General features: G+C 37.8%; 1 protein-coding gene across 3 annotated transcripts in view; it reads right to left on the minus strand.

Annotated features, from left to right (window-relative positions):
• TMEM135 (transmembrane protein 135) overlaps positions 1-26,612 on the minus strand; it is a 179,709-nt gene that overhangs the window by 88,894 nt on the left and 64,203 nt on the right. For 2 of the 3 annotated variants that reach the window (XR_008448598.1, XM_054059062.1), the window contains exon 5: positions 17,112-17,177. The exons of the other annotated variant lie outside the window; for it this stretch is intronic. Coding sequence is in view for 1 of the 2 variants with exons in the window: in XM_054059062.1 (XP_053915037.1) it covers positions 17,112-17,177 (66 nt within the window). In the remaining variant the exon portion in view is untranslated. The remainder of the gene's footprint in view (positions 1-17,111; positions 17,178-26,612) is intronic. 3 annotated transcript variants of the gene reach the window in all.

Genomic DNA, 26,612 nt, shown 5'->3' on the forward strand with positions numbered 1-26,612 from the left:
GACTTAGTTACAATTAAGTAAAACACAGGTTACCTGAACAATAATTCACTAGCAAGACTTTACAAAAAATGAAAGAAAATAGCAAGAACAGTTCCGTCACTGTCCCATTATCAGTGGAACTGGTCAGTTCTGGGCTAATCATCAGTTTGCTGACGATATTTAGGAATAATTAAACCTGTCAGGACAAGGAAAAGGAATAAATTGGTCCACCATTAGAAGTCCTTTTAACCCCCAATTATAAGCTGCCTTGTGTGCAAAAATAATCCCCCAAAAAATCTGTGTTAGGGGTGTTCTATTTGTGTTAAAGAGTTTTAGTTTAAATAGCAAAAATAACAAAGGACAGTGAGTCTTGTACAAGGTCCTTAGCTTTGTATCCATGTACAAATATCGTAACATCAAAGCGATTCTCCAATTGCTTCCAGAGCTTCTGGAAGTGTTTCATATTATTTGAAGAACATCTACTTCTCTACCGGGACAATGAAATGCTTCTTCAAACACTGACCGATACTGTGGCACACCACCAATGGAGAAGCACATATACAAATATTGTTCTGGGGGAAAATGACAGAACATTATTACTATTTGTCCTGTTAAAACCAAACTCACAACACAGACATACCACAATAAAACAGAACGAGGGCTTAATACTAGCAGATTTAATATGAGAAGCTTATATGAATCTGACCTGAGATCCCTTATGCTTTTAAGCAGAACGAAATCCAAGACACAAACCAGCCAAGATTACAGAATTTAAAAATAAATACTCTAGAACTTTATTCTCTTATTTCCTGTTTTGTTCTGAAAATGCTTATTCTACTGGACAGCCTTGAGACGAAAGTTAAGAGCCTTCTCAGGTCTCACCTACAATAAGCACTGAAATGCCAGGGAAGATTTTTTTCTTCCAATTAAAAAATGTTTGCACTAGAAAGTTGTCAGTCAATAAAAAGACAATCTTACAAAACTGGTTATAAATTCTTGGATACTAAGAAAGGCTGTAATTTTGTCAACTCTATAGAAAAAACAACCAATGGATATATAAAATAAAATTCTCAAATCTTTTCTCTCCCCCAAACATAACACTGTTTTTATTTGCTTATTAGGTCACCTGAGCAGAAACTATTTAGAACAGTGGAAATCAAGACAAATTGGGTCTTGTCTTCAAAATTGGCAGTGGAAAAACCCAAAGGAATGTCAAACCCCTGAGATATCAACAAAGAATTTAATTATGAAGTGATTTACTACAGTATTTTGATGTTATAATCTGCCTACAATACAGGAATAGACCAAAGAAAAATTCAAGCAATTCTAGCTCATTAGTGTATCTTCATATGTTTAATACATATATTTTCAAATGTTTAACATAATACCAGAGAAGAATGTCAAAAAATGAAACACAACTTTTTTTTTTTTTTTTTTTTTTTAAGATCTTGGATAAAATTCCTTAAAGACATCTTGAAGAAATTATTTAGACAAATTTGAACCCTCATCTACACTTGGAAAATGACTGAAATAGATATTCCAACAGTAAGAGCAACTTTGCCTAATGTTAGCGCTCCTTAAATCCCCGCTTTGGGTAATTCATGTTTACTGCTGTGAGTTGGGAAACATTTTAACAGTAGACAGCATAGAAATTATGTTGTAACTTACAGATAATGTTTTCCATAGTCTCCTCCGGATCAGATGGTTAGATTATTTCAAAGACTGCCCTTTCAACAGGCTGGCCCAGTATTCCCAATAAGGCTTGCTCTCTTTTACCACATCTCTCTGTGCACAGCTCTCACTTGGGGATAATGCTGCACAAGCACAAATCTAGCAGGCTGTTTCTAATCACGATAACGAAAGACTTTGTCCTGGTAGCACCTTAAAAAATCCTGCTGAAACATGGGAGAACACAAACAGGGGGAGGGGACAAGATTCAAGGACACACAGATCCCTGCGGCAATGCACATTAACTTCTGTGAATCAGGGATGGAGACTGGATGGCTACAAGTCCCTGCTCAGCCACCTAACCAAGACACAGCAGGGCTTTGTTACACTGAGGGGTACAAGCACACATCTTTGCACAACCTCTTCAAACCCAAAAAACCCCACACTCCAAGGCAAAACTTATAACTGTATTATGGCCCATAAAGAAAATGGGGTCAGTAGTAACATGACTTCTCTGAAGCGACAAGTGCTGGTACAGTGTGAGCAGAGTGTACACTTCCGTTAAGAAGATATTAAGACTTGTTAAAAATACACCAAAGTAGGGATTATGTCAAGTATCGGGTAGCCTGCCCACGTCTGGTTGCAGAATCCTCCTTGCCTGAGCAGCACGGATGCACACACTCTGCAAAGCCAGCCTATGATGCCCCTTCGGAGAGGAGAGCAAAGAGGAGGGGGCCAGACACTGCCCTGCCTGCTCCGTGGTCGCACCTGGACATGACACTTTAGAGTCTTAGGGGCACGTCCGGCAAACCGAGAAGGAATCAAGTGTGAGTTGATCATTTCACTTTTACACAGCTTCTCTAAAAGTCTCCATAATTTTCAAATGCACAAACTGTTCCTCTCTGCTTCAAGCACAAGCAAAGCATTTGTAATGTTCAACAGCTGACACTTTTCATTCCACTATCAGTAACACAGCCTCAAATCATAATTTTGTTTGCGTAAACATACCTTGGGGTAAGTGACTGAGGAGGAACTTTTTTTTTGCCAGCTCCTTGTCAGTATTTCCATTGTTAAGCAGCACTTTAATAGCTCTTGTAGTAAAATCTTGTACTGATATATTAATATATGCTAGGGTAAAACACATCCCAAAGCATTTATTAAACTCAATAAAAATAAATCACTCTACTGTGTATTTTAAAATAAACTACCTTTTTTTCTGCATTAATTGATCAATTGTGATATAAACCATTCATGCAATGTTAGCAAAGTACCAATGAGTGATATTTTATGCTATCACATAGTTAATTTCAAATGAGACTGCATTTAATACAGTTCCACCAAGCTGATAGATACAGTTTACCATAATGATGTATTTGTCTTTTGCATACACAGTTCTGTTACACATAACAATATTTCCCATATTACTGTCATGTTAAAATAATGAACATATTTTGTCAACCACAGTGCTAAATGGTTTTTCTACAAAGTTGAACTGGAATAATTCATATTGGACTATTAAGTTAAGAAAAAATACCAATTTAAGAAAGTTTCACAAGCACGTTTACCTAATAAAGGACATGCTTTGAAAATAGGCATTTAATGACTCACACTGAAATTATTTCTTGATAACCATTGCCTGCACTAAGCCTTCTTGTTTACCAGGTGCTGCTTTTAAATAGGTCTTTTCTATCCCAGATGAAACAAGAGAATGAACTTCAGGATCTTCTGTGGCTACCAAGAACATGAAAACAGGTATCAATCAGTCTTCCTTTTGCACAACATCACTACCATTAAAAAAAAAAGTAAGTAAAGGACACTTTCTTTAAGTCTGATTTTCAGCAACTTAAAAGTTTTTTCTCTAAAAAACACTGAATTAAACATTTGTGCACACTTCCAAATGCCTGGAATTCCAAGCACTTTTCTCATGACTCACAGTCTCTCGCACGTAGTCCTTGCAAAATAAAACTAAGTTCAAGGGCATGCAGATGACACATGGAAATTTATTTGTCTACGTTTTTCCCCTGTATTTACACAAGGTCCAAAGAGCTGTAGTGAGTGCCACAGGAGAGAAGTACATTGTGTATGAAACACAGTTAGTGAAAAGAAGCATTACCACATCTGCCTCTGCTCAGTTCCGTTCTGCGCAAAGTGTAAAGTGACACGGCTCAGAGAGAGCAAAGAAAATCCAGAAGTAAATTAAAAATGACTGTTGAAGTCATCTTACAAGCAAGTTAACGGAGCTTTAAAATACAACACATGCATAGAAGTCGAAGTACGGATCTTAGGAAATTATAAAACCAGAGAGGAACTTTGTAAGGAACACAGTTCATCCCTACACATATTACAAACCCTTCAGTAACTTATGAAAGGAAGGAGCAATGCTGTTACTATTATCCCAGCAAAACACCAGCCTTTTCCTTCCAATCTTCAGTGAAATTCAAGAAACAGGCAAAGCGATACGATCCATCTAACATCCCAACAATATCATTAGTCACTAAGTTTGCTGAATGACGCAGGGTGGCCTGAGCATTACCCTGTTGCTGGATAGCTGCAAAGAACAGAGTGGCTAAGCCGCTGGGACCCAACTCCACTGGAACCTATAACTGTAGGAGACCACTTGAGTTATCAAGATAAGTTTTCTGTCACTGCAGGTAACCCCATTAATTAGTTCACGATAGGAATTTAGCTATTCACGAAGTTTAGCTATTGAATGAGGTGTTGCAATATAATCGGTGACATTTCACCCTTAGAGAAGAACAGGTAAGAAAAGAAACTTGCTTTTGACTTTGATTTGACTGATTGGTCCCTTATCTACCCCAGCTTCATACAGTAATGTTAATGCTACACTTTCTTCCAACCTTTTTCCAACCTTATTTAGGTAACCAGTCAGGGCAGGAATCATCCCTTCTTAAGTTCATGTGGTTCTTGACACGTGTTGCTGGTGCAACTGCCTTCCAGGTCTCTGTGTGCATGTGTCTTTCATTACTTTGTCAGGTGGCAGGTTTTGCAAAAGACCTCAGCCTCCTTCACAAAAGGAGGTGAATCAACCTCGCATAGCAAAGAGAACTTACTTGAGGGGCACCAGCCTTATTTGTTTCAAGAAATTTCAGCCTGAGCAATTCAAAGTATGAGTGCATGCAATCGAAAATAGGCTGATGGTAGTACAAGCCCATCTACAAAATAGTTTACTGAAAAGTATACCTATGCATTTAAGGGGGAATCATAGAATCATAGAATAGTTCTCAGAACAATTTTTAAAATGGCTGTTTACTACCCGAAAAAAGGTACTCCTTTTAATGAGATATACCCCAGATGCATCAAGGACAGTAAATGGAAGCCGGGCTGAAATATAAATATTGTAGCCATCATAAATATAAGACTATGTCAGTGCTCACTGCAATAAGTCTTTCAATGCTCTGACCTAAAAATTAAATTTAAGCACAGGCTTAAATTATTATTTCCTGTCTAGCAAAAATTTTAAATCACCTACTTAGTTAAATACTGCTGAAATTACGGGGACATACACACATACTTAAATTCGCACCCTACCGAGTAAAGCACTAGAGCATGTGCTAAACGTGCCTTTGGGAATTAGTGTCTCAGGCTGCACACTCTTGCAAATACTTCGACACACGCTTAATTTCACTGCCCTGAATATTTCCATTGATAAACATGTCCAGAGCTGTTAGCAGGAACAAGACTTTGAGCACTACTGAGAAAGCAATTACACTGAATGAGTTAGAAGTGCAATAATACTTCTCTCTGTAAATGAAAATCTCATAGAGGTGAATGAAGGATTTATCTATATGTAGTGATAAGAGTAAGGGAATCAAAATCTTTAAGGAGAAAAATACACTACGGAATTGAAGTAAATTATTGTCACAGGTGACAAACAGAAAGGTCAATTTTCTTTGCTCAAATTCCACATTTGTTTTCAGAACTCACTGTACTTCAACAGGGCATATAAATTGACATAAGAACATAGTATTTGTATTTTTTACTTCTGCATAATTAATGAACAATTTTCCCTTTTACTGCAATCAGAACCCCCATATAGGAAAATATAAGCCAATTGATGCCATATGTCCCCCCGAATTGTTATTCCAGATGTATTCCTTGGAGTCACAGAATTGAAGTTCCTGTTTCCTTTAAATAACACATTCCTACAAACTCAAACGAAGCAATTTTGAGAATGAAGTAGTTTGTTAATATGATTAATGTTTTTTGTAATATTAATTTCTTTCGCTATTTTTTCCTATAACCTGAGTGCAAAAGAAACAATTTATCTGGGACATATTCAAATGTAAAGAATCACATGTGCACTTACCTTTAGCTTTCAGCCTGAGATTTCTATGGCCAGAATGGTGACCTTACACTTACACAGGCATTTGAGAAATGAGTTTTAATTTCGATTAGCAGAGAACTTTAGTCATAGAGTAAAGCAGTTGGATTCAATCAGAATACTTGCTTTTAGGAAGCTGCAGAGTTTAATTATCTTTCCCTTTGCCTTCAGCCTGTCATGAAGAAAGAAATAACATAATGGACAATTTTGGTGGGAATATTTGCTTAATTGAAGGTTAACAGTGCTAAGTCTTGCTAACCGAAAATCAGAAATGGGAAAGGGAGTTTCAGCAACAGCTTTCCCGTATTGTCCTGCCAACAACCTCAACTTTGTTGTGCCATTTTCTCTAATGGCAAGAAGTAATTAAGTTTCATAGCTAAATCACTCCTGAGCTTGTCTTGAGCAGAGAAATCACTTACGCTTAATTGCATGTGGTGACGTGGTGAGCAGTCTAATAGGCAGACTACAGATAGCAGTTATTTTTTGCAGCTCTGCAGGATACATAAAAATGAAAGTCATTATTTTATCCAGGCAGTCAACTGTGTATTACATATTTCCTGCAGAAAACAGTGCTACCTCAAAAAAGGCTCATTATATGAGTTAATGTTACATAGTTATACTAAATACTATTTTGAGAGTTGTCAGATTTAAAAACAAGAGTTTCTAAAACTCAGAAACAGCAGAATTGTTTATTCTACTATAATAAATATACAAATATTTAATAGTTAATACTATAATTTTATCAATTATAGTACAAATACATTGAAACAAGTATACAGAAAAAGAAAAAACTAAATTGTGCATCATTTTTAATTGAGGAAGATGCATATGCACATTATATATATATATATATATATGCGTAGTCCTACACACACATCTGAACACATGCACATGTCCAGAGGAATGTTCTCCATGACCCTAGGAAACTCTGCATACTGCTTGTTAATTAGAACCACACATTTTTCACTGGATTCCATCAACGAAGAATTAGTTTCCATAAAATTGTAACCGACAGGAACAGATTGGTTTCATGGTTCGAGGTGGGAGAATTGTTCCAACAGTTCAGGCATGCTAACATTCCCACTGCTGGCAGACCAGATCTTCACCTATAGTAACCATCTCATACTAAGATACTAGTCAAGAAAAAACATATAATTCTTTCTGAGAAGACAGTGATTCAACATTGTAAAAATATTACCATAAATTATTACAATGCATTAATGCAGGCAGGTACTACAGAACTTTAACAATTTAAAGTTGAATCAGCATCCACTATTATTGATTCTCAAGTACCTACAAGTCACATTTGAGTCCAGAGCAATGGCATTTGACCTTTTTCCGTAACAAAGACTTGCTTTACATTTGCAGAGGTCCTTAGATGTCTGAGGCCAGACTGCTCTCCTAAGCATGCTGCTATCTAGGGTAGGGTTGGCCACCCAACTTTCACAAAAACTGCAGATCAGTTGAGTGAATGCTTTAATTATATCTTTAGCACGTATTACGCGTTCTTAAGGCATGCAGGAATGTGAATGAATTCTTAGCTTTATCAATTTAAATAGGTTGTCCCAGTTGCCTATTTCTTCAGCAATGTGAATGCATTAACATTGGCATCAACAATCTCAAAGTGATAAAGTAGCATTATTCAAGCACCAACCTCCTGTAATATCTACTTTACCTTTCCTCATGTATGTAAGTAAAATTCTCCCTAAAGATTATCTTTCCTCTGGCAGAACAATGGAGTTGCCAGACCCTGTCTTTGGAGACAAGTATAAAGCAAGATGACAGTTTCATTCGAAGGCATGACATGTAAGACCACAGTTTCAACAGTTATTGAACAAATGCTGTCAGGTTACAGAAAAAAGAAGTCTATATGTGAAATGACAAACACTAACTACCTTTTTTTTCATGAGAAAGAAAATAAGAACAACAATTATCTTAATAAAACAATCTCATTTACTTCCCAGGACCACATTGCTTGACCACCCAAAGTCATGTTAAAACAAAAAATGACCTTAGGAAGTAAGTATATTTCTTTATATTCAGTTTTGTTGCTGTAATTTTGTTCTCTACATTTTCCATGCACTCACTGATTTGCTGATGAAAAAAAGTAAGAAATCTAAAATTCACAGGAAAGGTATTACAAAGAAAAGTCTTTAAAATAGTTAATTTTCTCCTTACTTTACTCGAAAACTTCTTGGTGGAAGATGAATAGCAAATACTTCTGAGCATAATTCAAGTCACTTTTTAGCCTTGTATTTTACTTCTCAAAGCAGAAGTTTTTATTATTGTTATAGTTATTATTATAATGGTGGATGAGCAGCTCAACGTGAGCCAGAATGCTACAGGGAGACCTTATAGCAGCCTTCCAGTACTTAAAGGGGCCTACAGGAAAGCTACGGAGGGGCTCTTTATCAGAGAGTGCAGGGATAGGATGAGGGTGAACAGTTTTAAGGTGAAAAAGGAGAGATTTAGATTAGATATTAGGAAGAATTTTTTCACCTTGAGGGTGATGAGACACTGGCACAGGCTGACCAGAGAAGCAGTGGCTGCCCCATCCCTGGAGGTTTCAAGACCAGGCTGTCTGAGGCTTTGAGCAGCCTGGTCAAGTGAGATGTGTCCCTGCTCATGGCAGGGGGGGTTGGATCTAGACCATCTATAAGGTCCTTTCCAACCCAAACCATTCTATGATTCTATGAATACATACCATCTGCCTGCATTAAAAAAAAAAGTACTTAATAATAAAAAATAATAATACTTTATAGTAAAAATGATGGATAGCATAGTATGCCAAATGCCTAAGTACTAAACTCCACTATTCCAATTCATAAAAAATAGAGACTATATTTTCCATACATTTAAACAAAAAAAAAAAAAAAACAAGAATCACCTAGACAACTAGGCGACTCAAAACAGAAGTAAAATCATAAGTTCTCTAAGTTTCCAAACCTCTGTGTTTTTTCCTTCAGTGGTTACTCTCCGTATTCTGGAAAGTGTATCACAGAATCATAGAATAGAGCCACTATTCTATTTTCACATATATAGAGATATACACACACACATCTTAATCTTGCACCATACATGAAGTGAATTCATTTTCCATATTGTCCACTTAAGAATTATTTGGAGTAGGACATCATTTTTTCAAGGTTCACAATGATTTTTAGTAAGAAACTAAATACCATCAGGCATACTGCATATTAAGAAAGCAGAAAAGTTCATATTCAGCTCAGGTTTTGAGACAAATCTACATTCCTCTTTGTGATTAAAAAAAGTATTAAAAACATATAAACCACAAAAAATTGATAATCCAGGGCAAACCAGACAAATAACACCTTCACGCAACTGAATACATGGCAAAAACATCACCTGAATCCTTTACACTGGAACATCTCAAAGGTAACCTGATGGTTTTCACCCCAGGGTTTAATGGCATTCTCTTTCTTTCTCCCTTTCCCTTCTCTCTCCCTCTCTCTCTCTCTCTCCAATCAAGATGTAGTTTTCACTGCATTTAATCAGAAGAGTTACTTACTTTTGACTTACTTCCAGATAAAATAAATAAGGTATGCCAGTCTTCAGCAATTAAATTACCTTTGAACTGCTACCCATTGTGACCTGTCATACGGATTTTCAAGAAAACAGTATCGTTTTTAAATACTTCTGACACATATCCCAACACAAAATCTTAAGTATGTAGACTACAAAACACTTCTGTTCTTCCAGATACATTTTATCCATTTGCTGCTCCTTCACAAGAAGTTATAAAAGATAGGCTCAATACTAGTTCCAAAAAAGATTTCATGAAACAGAAAACCATAACTACAATATGTCAATAATTTAAAAGGTTTTTTTTAATTGATGTTTTAGAACACTGATCTAGGATACTTCTTTCTTTTAAAAAAAAAAAAAAATCCCTTGAAAAAGGTAAAAATCAAAGTACAGATTATGTTCTTGGGGACAGAGAGCAGACAGACTTCCCTTTAGAGGAAAAGGGACCCAGCCTTGCCTGTACGCAACTCTTTCCTTTTAGTTCCTTTAGTTTAGTTTTTCCTTTCATAAATAAGAGGGTAATGATAAGAGAAATTAATATGGAAACCTCCCGGCACTTTGGAACTTACAGCACGTATCAGCAAATATAGTTCAGTTAAATTAAATTGAGGATGTTTTGCAACATTTTAAATTTAAAAAATACACATTTTTCTGTGTATTCGCAATTCTTAACCGAGAAGGAAAAAAATCCACAGGATAAGATCCAAGAGACTGACAATGCTGCTTTGGAGGCAGAAAAAAAACATGACTGTTATGACATGACCTTGCAAAAATTTAAAAAAGAAATCTGGTTTGGTACAGCAAAACTAATGTCAAACAGTTTGCTAGGAAGCTTTATCATTTTAGTGAGAACAAGTACGGCTCACTTTGACCAACAGTGCTGCTTTTTAAACATGCCCTTGGCTACAGACAGAAGGCTTAAAAAGTAGAAAGGCTTCAGGACCATAAGTACAGTGTCTCTACTGCTGTAAGATTTACGTAAATCTGGGAAAACATCTTTCCTCACATATTAACATAAAAGTAACAAAGTAATTGAGAAAGAAGCATGGAAACCAGAGACGTTGGGGTACTCTATGAGAGCAGAACTTTTGAACCTCTGATAATAAAGGCATCTTTGTGATAGGAAGGCACGAGGGTGAGGGGATCAGATGTCCGCTATCCCATTGCCATTCAGTTTCTAATGTGCCTGTAAGTGATTAGGGCTGGGATAGCCTCAAGCCGAAATCACAGGAAGCACTGGGTCCATAGCAATTTTATTTAAATGAAAATTAATCACAAATGAATCACAGTACTTCTTCAGAATCTAAAATGTTGCAGTTTATGAAGTCTTCCTGCATTTCATTATTACAAACGAAGTTGGCCAAAATTACAAGTAGACATATAACTGTGACAAATCCCAGAATTTAAGAATCAAATAAATAAATAAACACCTTTATACAGAAAAGAGATCATTATTTAAATGAGCACTCTGTTCCATGTCATCTTTACAGCACAAAACTATATACAACGACTGAGGTGTCCTAAGATCTCTTTTAAATCGTTTCAATGGCAAGTAAAGTTAAAAAAGTCTCTTCTCATGAAAAAAAACCTATTACAGATACTGCTATTAATAAAAATGTTTCTTGTCCACGTGACCTAATTCAACAACCAAATTTCCAGGACTGCACACTGCACTCTGCTGTGATGCCGGGGATGGGGAAGAAAAAGGGCAAGGAACCTTGAGCTAGTAGTAATGTCACTTTAACAGTCACTTCCTTTCCTCGGTTGAAATTCTTTCTTGAAATCAACACAAGATAAAATCTCGCAGTTAAAAAGATGCTACATGCATGCCTATATTCATACACAGGACAAGAAGAAACGGTCTCAAGTTGCACCAGGGAGGTTTAGATTGGATATTAGGAAAAATTTCTTCACCAAAAGGGTTGTCAAGAATTGGAAGAGGCTGCCCAGGGAAGTGGTTGAGTCACCATCCCTGGAGCGACTAAAAAGATGTGTAGATGTGGTGCTTAGAGACATGGTGGACTTGGCAGTGCAAGGTTTACAGTTGGGTGCAATAATCTTAAAGGTCTTTTCCAACCTAAACAATTCTGTGATTCCATTAAAGAGACAAAAATCCTTTAGAAATGCAACTTCAGTGACTGCAAAATTTTGTGATCTACTATTTATCATTTAGTCAACCCACGGTGCAAGCTCTTCAGCTTTTAATGTTATAAAATTTATTATTTACTTCAACAGCATTATTCTAAAATATACATCTCCTTATATAACAAAGTAGCCTTTGAAACTCCTTAGCAGGTCTGATTTCTAAAGAAAGACTACTCCGTCAAACAAGAATTTTAAAACAAGCATTTTTTCACAAAAAATGTAAGAACTGCTCATTTGGAAATAACTGCATTGCTGTTACGAAGCTCCTTCCTATTCAGACTAAAACAAACCAATGTTCTCTTGACAGTTGTTCAAGGGCTTGTTTTAAAGCTTGAACTCAATTCACACAGGTGGCATTTGGACCATGTTATCTTACATCTGTCAGAATCGCAAACACTAAAGCAGAAGATGAGATTAACTGCTGCATGAAGAAGTATTTCATATATTGCTGTTTCCATTTTTACATGTTTACTTCTGAAAATATAAAATAAATTGCATTTTTAAGATCCTTACTAATCCCCTTGTGTAACTTTTAGCTAAAAATTCAATCACAAGTGTATCACTGGTATTTACTACAAATACAAAATCCACAGAAATCATTTCTTACAGATATCTGAGCTAAACTCATAAAGCTTTGCACTTCATATTATTTACCTTACAGACAACACACAGAATGAAAATTTAATTCTGAAATCTAGTAAACATAGCTTTAAACAAAAGCAAAGACACATCTTTTGACAACAAAGTACACTTTCAAGCATAGGTGTGTACTACCCTGGCCATGTATATCATTACATATTACACTGTAAGGCCATAAATCATTTTAGGCTGGAAAGCACAAAAATTACCTATATTTTTATACCTATTTGTATTTCAGATTTGGTTGACAACAGTATTTTTATAGCCTCATCATGTATGAGAGTCCTGATTTGACAACTCCCTTGAAGCTGGACTGCGGCTGTATCTTCAAGACACAAGACACGTATACAAGCGAGCATTCATTGAGCTTTCCCCGTTCTTCCATACAGACAATATTATGGGGAACTACGGAGTCAGTACCAGTAAACTGACATGAATTCCAGTTGGCGGTTATTCATTAACTCACCTGAATATGAACTAAATAGGCTAAGAAGGAAAGACACAACACACCATTCAGCCTCCGTCTGGTTTTTATACTGTAATACTCATCAGAGCCTCAGACAGCTTTGGAGAGCTCTCTCTCCAGGCACCTCAGCAAAATTCAATTACTATTGTGAACTGAACCCTCTCAGAAACTTAAAGACACAGCCTGGAAATCCCTTTACATACTTTGTTTGCATTTCATGAACAAAGGCTTTTATATAACTCAGGGGTGGAGAAACCTACCAAATATCCTAAATTAATAGCACTCTATTGTAATGCTGCAGACAGAAGACTCCATTCCTTTCTTTGAAACCTCTTCAAAACATCTCAGCTGTTGCAGGAATTATAAAATGGACCCTATCATATAGCATAGACTCTTTTTTTGCTCTGACTCTCCTATGCAAGTCTTTCTCCTGTGAAATTATTTTTCTCCTGTCTGCCATCACAAGACACTACATGAAGATTCTGAAAGGTCCATCATACTGAAGCACTTCAGACAGAAGAACACAATCCATGGAGTATGGCCTTTCTCTTCTTCAGCTCCGAGGCAGCAATAGGTCTTTTCCTGATAGACTTCACGAACTCTGAAGATAGTTCATGAGTCTTTTAAGATATCAAAATTTATCAAATCCATATCTCTCCAATATAGAGAGAAGGATGTTGTGGGGGACTGCGTCAAAGACTTTACAGAAGTCTAGATAGATCACATCTGTCAGTGTACCCGTGTCCACTGCTGCAGTTACCCCATCATAGAAAGCCACCAAGTTGGTCACACAGGACTTGACCCTGGTGAAGCCATTCAGATCCCTCCTTGTTCAGTAGCTCCACATGATATACAAATCTTATTTGCAATACACTGGGTTTCGTATATCATTTCCTCAATGTGAATAAAATTGGTCATTTCCAATTAAAATTAAGGAAATCTTCTCCCTCTGTGTATAGTCACCAAAATTCATTATAGAATGTGTCAAATGCATTCCATTTTCCCACCATGCATCCAGTGCCTTTTCAGAGGCACTGCTGCCAACCCTTACTCCTCTTCCTGTCCGTCTCCCCTGGGCCTTGAGCACACAACAAGCAGAAGCTCTAGGGAGATGTAGAACCAGAAAGCGTGAACAGTCAACTCTGAAGCACTAGTCTCCTCCTCCTCTTCCTGTTCTCACTCCCTTCAGCAGGCAGTCTATAGTTGATTGTTTCTTCAACTCCATTCCTGTTGCCACATCAGCAGGGCACCCACGAACACAGCAGCTCTGTCTAGAAAAGGCTGGAGGGTGGGAGGAAGAGATGGCAGCAAATCTTAACCTGCTGCATGAAGATCAGAAGCAGAAGAAATAGCTAGAGGACCTGTCTACGTGGCGTCAGGTCCAGGCACCCTCAATGCACAACTCTCACCAACTCTAACCTTGTGGCATTAACAAAACGAATCCTAAGGCTTCCATACACAAGTGCAGCCACAGATTTGGTGTGATCACATTGTTCACACAATTTTGGGATCAAATGGGAAAGAGCAAGAAGCACTAACTGAAACAAATAAACTCTACAAGGCTTGGCCTCAAGTTCCACCCCCCAAAACAAAGCAACTGACAGAAATAACTAATTAACATGAAAAACAATGTATTGAATCCTGAAAATAAATTGTGCTGTTTGAGTTTGATTCCCTCCCATGAAATGCTACTACACTTCAATCCAGCTAGAAGCAAGGGAACTGCTGAGAAGATTCTTCAGGAACCTTTATGATCTGTATCCTGCAGCTAAATAGTTATTACCCAAATTGGACAACTGCTTTTGGCACTATCATTTCTAAACTCTTAACAGTAATTTTACAAACCATATGCCAAAGACAAAATAAAACAGTAAAACACCATTTTCAATTTCTTCAAGGATAATAAAGGAAAAAATTAAAACATTGATATGCATAAAGGTTCGGTGAGTCCCAATGAATGAGGAAAGCAGAAAAGAGACTTCCCATAGACATTCAATATTATAAATTATAAATACACTTGGTGATGACAGCTGGATTCTAATGGATACCCTATTTTGCCGGCACAGAACAAATGTTTGCACATTAATCTGTTCAGCAGTGCAGACAGAACATTGACATTTTTTTAATTTATGAATTTAAACCGAATAAGTATTTACATTACTTTTGTCTTCCAGTATTGTACATCCTCTTCAATGTTAAATGAGGTTACGTTTTTTTAATACTGCTACAAAAGCTGAACAACACTTTGGCATATTTGGACTGCTGCCTCCCTAGTTTGGAATTTCCAATAAACAAGTTGCTCTGCTTTGATTTTCTCTGCCAAGTTCACACTTTTCAAACAGAATACAGTCAACTTTAGTTCATATTCAATTTTTTTCTCTGGCTCCCTTTCTACTTACGCACTCTGCAAACATTCAGCAAATTCTTGGAAAAGCTAAAAAAAATTTAATATTACTCTTGATAATTATATGTTTCTTCTGGAAAAGTTTGTTCCATTTGATTAATGTCACCCCTCATTTTCAGACTAAATAAATTATAATTCCACAATGGAATTCAATGAAAAGATCTTCCTTGAGTAAAAACATTTTCCTCCCCTTGCGTACAGCCTGATGAAGAATGAAGAGAGAAAAAAGGTATTTTTGTTTCTCCTATTGCTTTGTTATACAAAAAGCCAGCTCTAGATCATTCTTGCATATTTTATCCATAAATTACCTAGCCTAGCATCAACTGCATTTCCACTGAAGCCCAAGGAACACCTTGGAAACAGTATCACCAGACACAGTACACCAACATAAAGTTCACCTTCATGAAATAGATGCACTTTCACCCAGTTCCTTTCTTGCTAATCATGGCTACATCCTCTCACCATTTATCTTGCTGCATCTCATTAGGTTCTCTCTATCCCTTGAGATGGTTTAATTGCTAAAAGATCAGGGGGAATACCAGAAGAAAAAAAAAAATCAAATCTTCTCTGTCACATCAGTGAGCTGAACTGACTCACTGTAAGACGCATCAGACACAGAAATTACTAATATCAACAACAGAGGTCCTTATGCCTGTAATTGTCCTGGTACTCTGCACTGCACGGTACAACTAGTTATACTTCAAAAAAACCCCAAAGATAAATTTTATTTTTCCATAATTCACATCATTCACTGGGTAACTACAAGGATGGAGATTCCATAAATTCTCTGTGCAACCTGGTCAGCAAAGCACAGAAAACTACATACCTTTCACTGAAAAAATTAAACAGAGAGAATTTGGAAGGGTTGTACATATTCCATAACTAACACTTCAGGAAATTGCATTACATTCTTCTCTAGAAAATAATGACGACAGGTACATAAAAAGTATAAAGGATCTATATTCCGAAAAGCTAAAATTATGAACAAGGCAGGACATGAAATCTCAGGTACATCTTCAGACACTGACGCAAAGATATATTACTTTACTTCAAAAGATAAATTAATGCAATTTCATCAGCACAAGGAATTTTTTACACACAGCTGGGATTCCGGGGTAAGTCTGGACCCCAGACTCAGTGCTGTCTCTACTGTACTTTTCACAAAGATACCTAAGAATACGATCAAAATCGAATTGCTATGACAAAACAATGAGGCTTCCATGTTTAAAATCCTATATACTATAGTATTCACCTGTGGCAACGCCAAGATCACTTCCCTTTCCCAGTGTCATGACTGACTATAGAAAGTTTTTTTGAATGAAATTCAGCCTAAGCATAAATTCCATCCCCTAATATCGTAGATGTTTAATCTGCAATGTTCAGAACAATCTTTACATGATATAAAATGACATCAAGAAGGAAATAAATATTCACCATCAACAGAAGCATACACAGATACCATAATATTCAAATATTCATGCATTGATACTTCATGTACTACTTGAAGTAATTGATTTCTTGGAAGGAACAGATGAAGGATGAAGTAACCTCTCCACAGCTACCCAAAAACAAAGCTCAACCTCATACAAATTTCTCTAGACTAGTTTTCAGTAAAGAAAATTCAGTGAAAAAATACTTGGCTAAAAGGACAGTCTCATGAGTCAGTTCTACTACAGGGACAAATTCTCATTCAGGCAAAGAGAAAAATGGCGTGTTTTTTGAAGAATACTAATTTCCCATGGGGTAGGATTTAAATTCTTGTTCTCCTTTACAAAAAAAATACAATGTAAGTATGCAAGTTATATATAGAAACCAGCACTCTTCACTTACCTTCAGACAATAAGTCTCTCAAGAATTTATTAAGCATTACATTAATAAAACATTATACCACATGGGAGGGGGGGAGATATATTTAGCCTTACTTCTCCATGTCTTAAAGGTGTAATAGATCCTCTTGCTACTGCCATTCGGAACAATGTTTCTGCGGCCTGCATCAAGGAAAACACACAAATAAGTTATTTAAAAAGCAGACAACCTAGCTCATGAAGATTTGTTCCAACTTTTGTAGCATTTTTTGAAGTGCCAGTTATCTTTAACAACCTTTCACAACTGAATCGCTTCAATAAATTATATACAACAGCCTGCACAGGTTTGGCAAAGGTTTATGGCAAGGCAAGAGGTCTATTGAGGAACTGTTTTCACTGTAAGAAATCCCCTAAACAGGGCACGGTCTCTCCGAGAGCAGGGTGGCAGCTACACAAGAGTCTTCTTTCAGGTCAGAGACACTCAGCCCAATATAATGGTCTGCCACAGGCCGCCAGGTAAAAACGGTATATTAAGGGGAAAAAAACAGCTATATGATATTTTACAACTTGTGAAATTAATGTACTTTAAAAATTGCTTTTTAATAGTGTACATTTAAATCAAAAAACAAGTAAAAAAAAAAAAAAAGGCATGATGCAACTAGTTTCCTAAAAAGCACCTGAGCCCCTCTTAACTCTTAGTGATGGTAGCAGGAGAAAATACAGCATCGGCATCTGTAAATGACAGAGGACACAACTTTGGGGAAATCTTTAATTAGTTTGTCTTTAGTTAAGCTGTATGCCTTCCTGTGTTAGTTGTCCCATCCTTTTTTTAATACAGTGGGACAATTAGCACAGACTTCTGAAACAAACACAGATTACTAACTCTCAATGCAGGCTATAATATAAAAAAAAAAGTATAAGTTCTGCATCACATTCCTTTCTACAAGCTCCTTGCAAAAAAGGGCATGAAAAAAATTATGTGGTTACATAAAAACATGGATTGGCACAGAAGTGTTTTGTTTTAAAGACTCGTATCCATAGCAAGTAGTGAAGCCTGTTTCAATTTCAACAGTAATGAAGCACATGTTTAATATCTGGTTCTAATAAAAAATGCTGTAACATTTAAGATTTTGTGCAGGCTGTTTGAAAAAAATTTTTGAAAGTTTATAAATAAAATTAGTTTACAGTAGTGGATTGTCTCTGTAAATAGCGAATTAAAAAAATAAGAAGTTTGGTGCTTACATGACTGCAAGACTTGTTGGGTTTGTGTTACGCTACTTTAAGACAGTTGCATCTCAACAAATGTAATATCAATAATAATGTAATATTAACTCCTTAGTCGTCCTAGACACAGATTAAGTGAGATTTACTCTTTTCTAAATAACTGCCTGCAGAAAAGACTTTTACAAAAGAGCTTTTAATTATCTTGTCTCTCCCCTCTATCTGTACCCGAATGAGTGGGCTCCAGAACACTAGACTACAACAAGTATTACTTCATTTACACCCATGATTCAGGGCAATGGCCAAGTAGGATTCCTCTTCTCACACCTCTCTTCTTTAGAAATAAAGTGAACCTCATACAGTCTTTTGTATTCCCCAAAATTGGTTTCTTTCACCAACATTTTTAAGGATGTTTCAATCTAATCGAGCATTCTGCCAATACAGCTAAGCCGCTTTTCTTTCTTTTGAAAACCACTGGTGTGTGTGACTTTTCTTTCACATCAACTAGTAAAAGATCTCTCCTAATACACTTGTACTCACATCGTTAAAGCCAGATGTCAAAACTATTCAGAAACAAAAATAAATCACAGCACCAGCAAATCCAGCACATAGATGTCCTCCTACAGGCCTTACTCTTCACATGCTGAGTATCACTAAGAAGATTAGCACTACAATCACAGCTTCCTATTCAGATATCATGCAGAGGATGAGGCCACATATAGCCATTCATACATGGACAATGACAGGGTTGGGAAAAAAGCTATTGGGTCTTTAGGTATGTAAAATCCAAGAGGATGCTTAAAGAAGCCCGTTTTTCAAGTGATCAGACCCAAGCTCACTGTTGGTGTAATGTTGAAGGTGAAGGGTGTTAAGCAGAAAACATTTCAAGTTTGTATCCCTTCTACAAAGAAAACTATGTGTGAACAAGAGGTTGAGATTAGAAACAGTCAATGTCTTAGGTACAAGAAGCGCAAGACGAAAGCATTGAGATGTTTGCAGATGATCCCAAGCTGAGTGGTGTAGTTGCCAAACAGGAAGGACAGGATGTCATCCAGAGGGACCTGGACAGGCTGGAGAAGTGGGCCTCTGAGAACCTCTTGAGGTTCAACAAGGCCAAGTGTTGGGTCCTGCACCTGGGTCAGGGCAATCCCTGTTTTCAGTACACAATGGGGGATGACGTGCTTGAGAGCAGCCCTGCAGAGAAGGACTTGGGGGTGCTGGTCGATGAGAAGCTTGACACGAGCCAGCAACGTGCACTCACAGCCCAGGAGGCCAACCTTATCCTGGGCTGCATCCAAAGAAGCGTGGCCAGCAGGTCAAGGCAGGGGATTCTGCCCCTCTATTTGCCTCTTGTGAGATCTCATCTGGAGTATTGTGTCCAGTTCTGGAATCCTCCACATAAGAAGGATATGGAGCTGTTGGAACAGGCTACAAAGATGATCAGAGGGCTGGAGCACCTTCCCTATGAGGATAGGCTGAGAGAGTTGGGCTTGTTCAGCCTGGAGAAGAGAAGGCTCAGAGGATATCTTATAGCGACCTTCCAGTACCCAAAGGGGGCCTACAGAAAAGCTGGGGAGGGGCTATTCGTAAAGGCTTGTGGGAATAGGAGCAGGGGGGAATGGGTATAGACTGGAGAGGGGGACATTTTGACTGGACATTAGGAAGAATTTCTTCACCATGTGAGAGTGGTGAGGCACTGGCACAGGTTGCCCAGTGAAGCTGCATATGCCCCATCCCTGGAGGTGTTCAAGGCCAGGCTGGATGGGGCCTTGGGCAGCCTGATCTAGTGGAATGTCCCTGCCCATGGCAGGGAGGTTGGAACTAGATGATCTTTAAGGTTCCTTCCAACCCAAACTACACTATGACACTGTGATACTAAGAAATTTCTTTAACACCTTCACAAAACTATAACACCACACAGACTAGCAATAAAAGTGGTCAGGACAGGAAAACGTGGCCTATATTAAAATCTGAACTTCTGTGCAACAGTTTTATATTGGACAAATTCCCATTCTCTCTTCGATCTCCGTTTTTTTTTCCTTTCAGCCCCACAAATGCAAGTACAGACAGAATCCTACGGCAGAGACCTCTAGTGTCATCTGGGCCTACCCAGGGCCCACCGGAGCAGGTTCCCCACAGATTGCTCAGGCACATTTTCAGCATCTCTAAGGATGGAGGTCCCACAAGCTCTCTGACCACCAACCTGTTCCAGTATTTCACAACGTTTTCAGTGGCAAGTCCATGCAAAAATGCGATTTACAGTAAATTCCCCGTGCTTCCCAAAGAAGCGGCCCCATTCCCCAAATTCTCCAGAGGTGGCAGAATGATTTTTGCCAGACAAGTGGAAGGGCAGCCTTCCTATTGCAGTTTTTTGCTGTGCCAAGCCACAATGAAATCCTGAAACACAGGGCATGCTGCCGGCATTGAAGCTGTACAGGTTGAATATGGAGGAATAAGCATGGGAGTGAAGAAGCTTCAAATATAAATTTACCAAAAATACTCTTTATTTTTTTGAAACGCTAGTGACAAACTCCATCATACTTACTACTCCATAAAGAATAGGGGGAAAAAACCTACATGAATGAAGACTTCCACAACAGTAATGAAAAACGAACAATATGCTCACACATCTAGTATACTTCCTCAAATTCTCTATGTGATAATATCTTGATGACAGTAAAAGGATCCCTACAAAACATCAAATTTACTTTGACTAAAAATCCAGTCTAACGAACTCGCCTGGTATAGTCTTCAGTTTTAACTTCAAATCCACCAACGTACAATAATAGCCAATATTCATGCTGCATAATAGTCTCGTTCAACTTGTTTCAGTGTTGATGAAGTTTAAATCCATTCAATACAAATGTAACAACTTTAACTGATTTTTTTTTATTAAAAGTATTACAAATATTGAAGTAGAAAGTTTACTTATTGGATTAAATCTGATAAAAACAGAGTACTACTCTGTCACAAATTAATCCATCTTTCAACACAGGCTATCTAATAAAATAAGTCTTTCCCTCCTTCAGCTATAGATTTCTATTGGAAAAGTTGAGCAAACTGTCAAGCATCAGGTCAAAACTTCCTTTCTGCCCCACAGAACTTTTTTTACAGTTCTTTTGGTTCACAATCCAAAGCATCCTTGAGCAGAGACACTCAGTTACATGCCACTTAGAATAGGTTTAATTACCTGTTTGTAGCATCAGCCATTTTTAATCCTTTAAATACCTTCCAAAATTCTTGTATATATTTATATAGACATCTGTCCAATGAATGCCAAGTTTTTACATATAATTACATTTATTGCCTCCTTATTTACAAATATAGCATAAATTACACCAATTTTTAAATGCTGGAAATACTAAAATAATCTTGTATTTTATCCAAAGATGTGCAAGTGGAACTATGAAATACAACTGACTGGAAACATTTATCAGCATGTCAAGATAAATGACTAAAAAGGCAAAAATGTCCATTTAAGAAATAATAAGTCCTCCCAAAGAAACTGCCAACTAGGAATTTAGATAATTTTTAACTGCTTGTGCTTCTGTTAGCATTAAATATTTTATTACAATCAGATTTTTATGAAGCTGGAAAAATTTAAGTTGTATTTGCATTCAATTCACTGTGAGTAAGGCTTAAATAAGAATCATTACAGGCTCAGGCAATGATTTTAGATACTTCTATTCAGAGATGAAAGCCAGAGGTCCATAAGAAAGCAAATTATCAACAGATGGTTTTCGTGATCTCAGTGTGAAATAAATGCATTGCCAAGCTGATAGTTACTGAATCCTAAAATTGGTCTTCATTGTAAGGAATGTACACAGTGTTACGTTATACATGAGGTGAAATAGCAGCCTTATGAGTCTTACCACTCTGTAACGCCATGCAGGCTGTAATGTCATCTCCAGACAGACTACCAACTGTTCCCCCTCCAAGAAAGCAGTTGCTTCTGTTCAAATTCCTTGCAAGTGGGTTTAAAAAAAAAAAAAAAAAGGAGAAACCACTTGGATGAACCAGAACTAAAGTGGAAAATAATTGTGCATTATTGATGGAAATTGTAGGAAAAACAGCAAGAAAAACAGTACTTTACTTTCCAGATGGTTTGAATTTTCTAGGTATTCACAAAAATAAAATGGTCTTGTAATACTTCATCAAAATAGTTACTGTTTTACCAAAGATAAAAATGCAACCAGTGGAGGGGATTGCTACGGCATATTAATTAATTTAGAAATGCACGCTTTCTAATCACCTGACAAATTTTGGCATCTGTTTCTAAACATGCATTTAAGCAAAAAAAAAAAATCATATAAAGATATGTCCTGGAAGGCACAGAACTTTGGAAGTCATTCACAGCAATTTATCCATTTAATGATAATGAAAATTTGTTGGAACAATAAAAATTGATGGAATCCCAAAAAAGTCTTTTTTTTTTCAGACCTATTAAGTTTGCTGATCTTGGCTATTATACAATAGCTGGCTGACAGCTCTGGCCTGTAAAATTTGTGTTTCTTCATGAAAAGCAAATTACATGAAAAAAAAGGCTCCTGACAGTCTATCTGAAATCATCAATAACACTTTTTAAGTTGATTGCATATTGCAAATGAACTATTGTTACCTAACCAGCACATGGCTTTTGAAAAGAATAAAAAATACTAGAAAAAAAGCGATTTGGCAAGATTCAGAAGCAATACTGAACAGGAAAATGTACAAGAAGTTTCCGAAATCAGGGTTTTTTTCCTAATTTCTGTCCATAAAATCTCAAATGTAAGGCATTCCTCTCCATCTAAACCTTAATCTACGTGAAAGACTTAACTGATAAGCTTATTTATTGTTACAGCTTATCATTGAATTACAATACCAGTACAGAATTTACGTCCATTCTATGTATTTTATGACATTAAATATATTTAAAATATGTTAAATTACAACACTAAAGCTGAACTGATGCTTTCAAAGAGACATATATTTTATATTTCATTTTCTGGAAAGCCATAAAAAGCTCATTTATTCCACTTCACTGTCCTTTGCTTTTATAAACGAGTCTGAATGCCTTTGCCTTCATTACAGAACCATTTGAACATTATTTGTACAATAAGTAGATCAGTGTGTACTTGGAATCTGGAGACATAAGTTCTTTCCATCCACTCATTAGTGGATCAAATCACTTCTCACCTTTATCTTCTATAAAAGAAACTTAACCTATGAAGTCTATAAAGACTAAAGAACCAGTGAAAAGGCACATTTGGCAGAATGCAGGATAGCCTTGCACCCATTCCCTGAAACTTCTCTAATTTTTTTCCATTTTCAGCTTTCAGAATGTAAACATCCAGAGAAAACATTGCACCGAACTCCCACCTTTGCATTCCATAACATTTGCTCTTCTTTTCCTCTAGTGACTTATACAACATCTTCCTTATGCACATTTATTAGAAGTATAATACAATTCTGTAATATAAATCATGTTTTACTGCCTGTCCCAAATGAGAATAAAAACACACTTAAGGAATGGAAGGACACACAGCCACAATATCCACCAGCCCTAGCAACTACCAGCTCGCAGGACTACTTTGTGGAATCTCTGGAGGCACAAGAGAAGAGCCAAGTCTGCTCAAATTTATGGGGGAGAAGGAAAGATCAGCTTGAAGATCAGAGGGCAGAAAGCAAATAAGGTACCTACATAGCCACATACCTTATACAACACAGGTACCAACTGAAAATGGTTCTCCTTTCTCAAATAATAAATGTATGTTGATTTTGATTCCATAACTAGATATTTGGAGTTTTGTAAAACTCATCACTAATATAGCATAAATAAATCAGTATTAAAAGTAACAAGATTAATGGCACAGCAAGCTTTTTTTGAGTTACATCTTGCTCCTTCCTTACAGTATCTGCAGATTTGTCATGTAAACATATATTTGAATTACAGATATATATTTGGTCAGTTCAGTGCAATTTCTATTACAATAATAAATTCCATTTGCCCACTGAACTCAATCTGCACTTTCAGGACTAATGAACTCTCCTGTGAATTAATTTACCTCTACTCTACTCCCTAACTAAACTACCCTGATCATTGCAACTCCCAAAAGATAACATACATCATGGTGATGGACTTCACACTGAGTCTTTGTTGTGTCTCCTCTGCCAGAAGAGCCCCTTGCTGCAGACAGGCTCAGGAACTTCAGCCTCTCCTTAAAACAGCTTTAAAACTTACAGCTGCAGGATGCAGGCTCAACAAATGAACCAAGCACAATAATAATAAAGAATCGTGTGCTGCCAAGAGGATGAAATAGAAGCATTAGTATTTTTTTTTATCTTAATCGGAACCCAACGGTCTGCCGTTGTGGTATTTGTAACTTTTTCCCAAACCATGATAATTTTTTTCTCTCTTGACTTCTCTACCTGTCCTTCTCCCTTTCCATCCTCCCTCCCTCCTCCCAAAAAATGCTTGGCATTTAACTGGGATTTCTGGTCCCAGCCTCTAACCGACTTTCACCTTTTTCTAGTTTTCTCTACACAAAGCAGTGAAGGGCTCAATGCTGCAATTAACTAAATATCAGAAAACCAGAAAAAAAAAAAAAAAGTACCAAAATCCAGCAGTATAATGCTCATGAAGTGAATTACCCACAAACCAGGCTAGCAGCCAGCATGGGAAACCAAAGAAATAGGCCACTTAATCTCCTCTGCCTTGACAGAAATGCCAGAGGAAAGCGGGTCTAAGTAAGGCTGCCTCACCACTGAGCAGAGGGTTCTGCATCTGAGAAGCAAACCACCAAAGCCAGCCACCTTCCTCCTTTCCAATCACACAGCAGAATGACAAAAAAAAAGCTGCAAGGCAGCCTGCAGAAAGTACAGGACAACGGTCAAAAATGGTTTTGATTAGTAATGCTGCCAGATAGAATAAAACACAAGAGCTGAAAGACCCCACCGGCCAGCCCAGGTGTATACGAGCAAACTTGCACAATACTCAGTGCTCCCACAGGACTCAAGGGCAGTGAAGTCTTCAGACTTCCAGCTCCAAAATGCTGAGAAGGAGCACATGCACCCATCTGTCCATCTTGTACTGTCCCTGCAGCACAAAAGCTTCCCACCTACCCCCACCCCATTTGGAACTGATCCACAGAGCATGTTCCCACTGCCTGGCCAGAGGCCACAGGAACAACACACAGCAACAACAGGTTTACCCCAGCTTGACGCAACCACCAAGCGACAGTGTAACAGGGCAACACTGCCCTGAGCTCACAGCTATACAGAACTCCATCATTACAGAGAATCATATGATGGGTTGGAAGAAACCTTTAAAATCAGCTAGCCCACCCCCCAAAGCAATGAGCAGTGACATCTTCAACCTGAGCAGGTTGCTCAGAGCCCCATCCAACCCAACTCTGAAATACTTCCAGGGATGAGGCATCCCCAGCTTCTTTGGGCAATCTCTTTCAAAGTCTCACCATCCCCACAGTCAATATTTTTTTCCTTATATCTAGTCTAAATCTCCCTTCTTCGAGTTTAAAACCCAATGCCCTTTCTCCTGTTGTTACAGACCCTGACAAAATGTTTACCCCCATCTTTCTTACAGTCTCCCTTTAAGTATTGAAAGGCTGCAACAAAGTCTCCCAGAAGCCTTCTCTTCTCCAGGCTGAACAACACCAACTCTCTCAGCCTTTCTTTATGGGAGAGGTGTTCCACCTCCCTGATCATTTTTGTGGCCTCCTCTGGACCTGCTCCTGGTCCATGTCTTTCCTGTGCCGGAGACTCCAGAGCTGCATGCAGTATGCCAGGGGTGGGGGTCTCATCAGAGCAGAATAGAAGGGTGGAATCACCTCTCTCAACCTGCTGGCCACCCTACTTTGATGCAGCCCAGGATGCAGTTGGCTTTCTGGGCTGCAAGTGCACATTGTTGGCTCACATCCAGCTTTTCATCCACCAGTTACCTCAAGTCTCTCTCGGCATAGTGGAACTCTATTCTTTCATCCACCAGCCCGAATCGATACCAGGGGTTACCCCAAGCCAGTACTGACACTGAGGATTGCCCAGCCCAAGTGCACGACGCTGGACTTAACCTTACTGAACTACCCGTACTTAGCAGCACTCCTGCCTGCCTGTCCATTCTGGCACCTCGCTGAGATTTTCTAGTGCCTGGCCCTGCTGGTCTGAGGAGCACTCGTGAAGATCACCATGAAAGAAAGAAGACAGATGAAAAAGAAAGGTTTGTGATGCAGCATTGAGCACCAGGATGTTCCTGTGGAATCAGTGCCCAAACTATAAGTAAATTAAATTCAACTCTTCTGTGATTCAAGTAAATGGAGACTAAGGTGAGCTTTCATGGTCCACCCACAGACCCTCAGTTAGTTACTGTGACAACCAGGAGCAAAATCCAAAGAACTCTGAACT

Source organism: Cuculus canorus, chromosome 1, assembly GCF_017976375.1.
Source record: "Cuculus canorus isolate bCucCan1 chromosome 1, bCucCan1.pri, whole genome shotgun sequence".
Classification (NCBI taxonomy): Eukaryota; Metazoa; Chordata; class Aves; order Cuculiformes; family Cuculidae; genus Cuculus; species Cuculus canorus.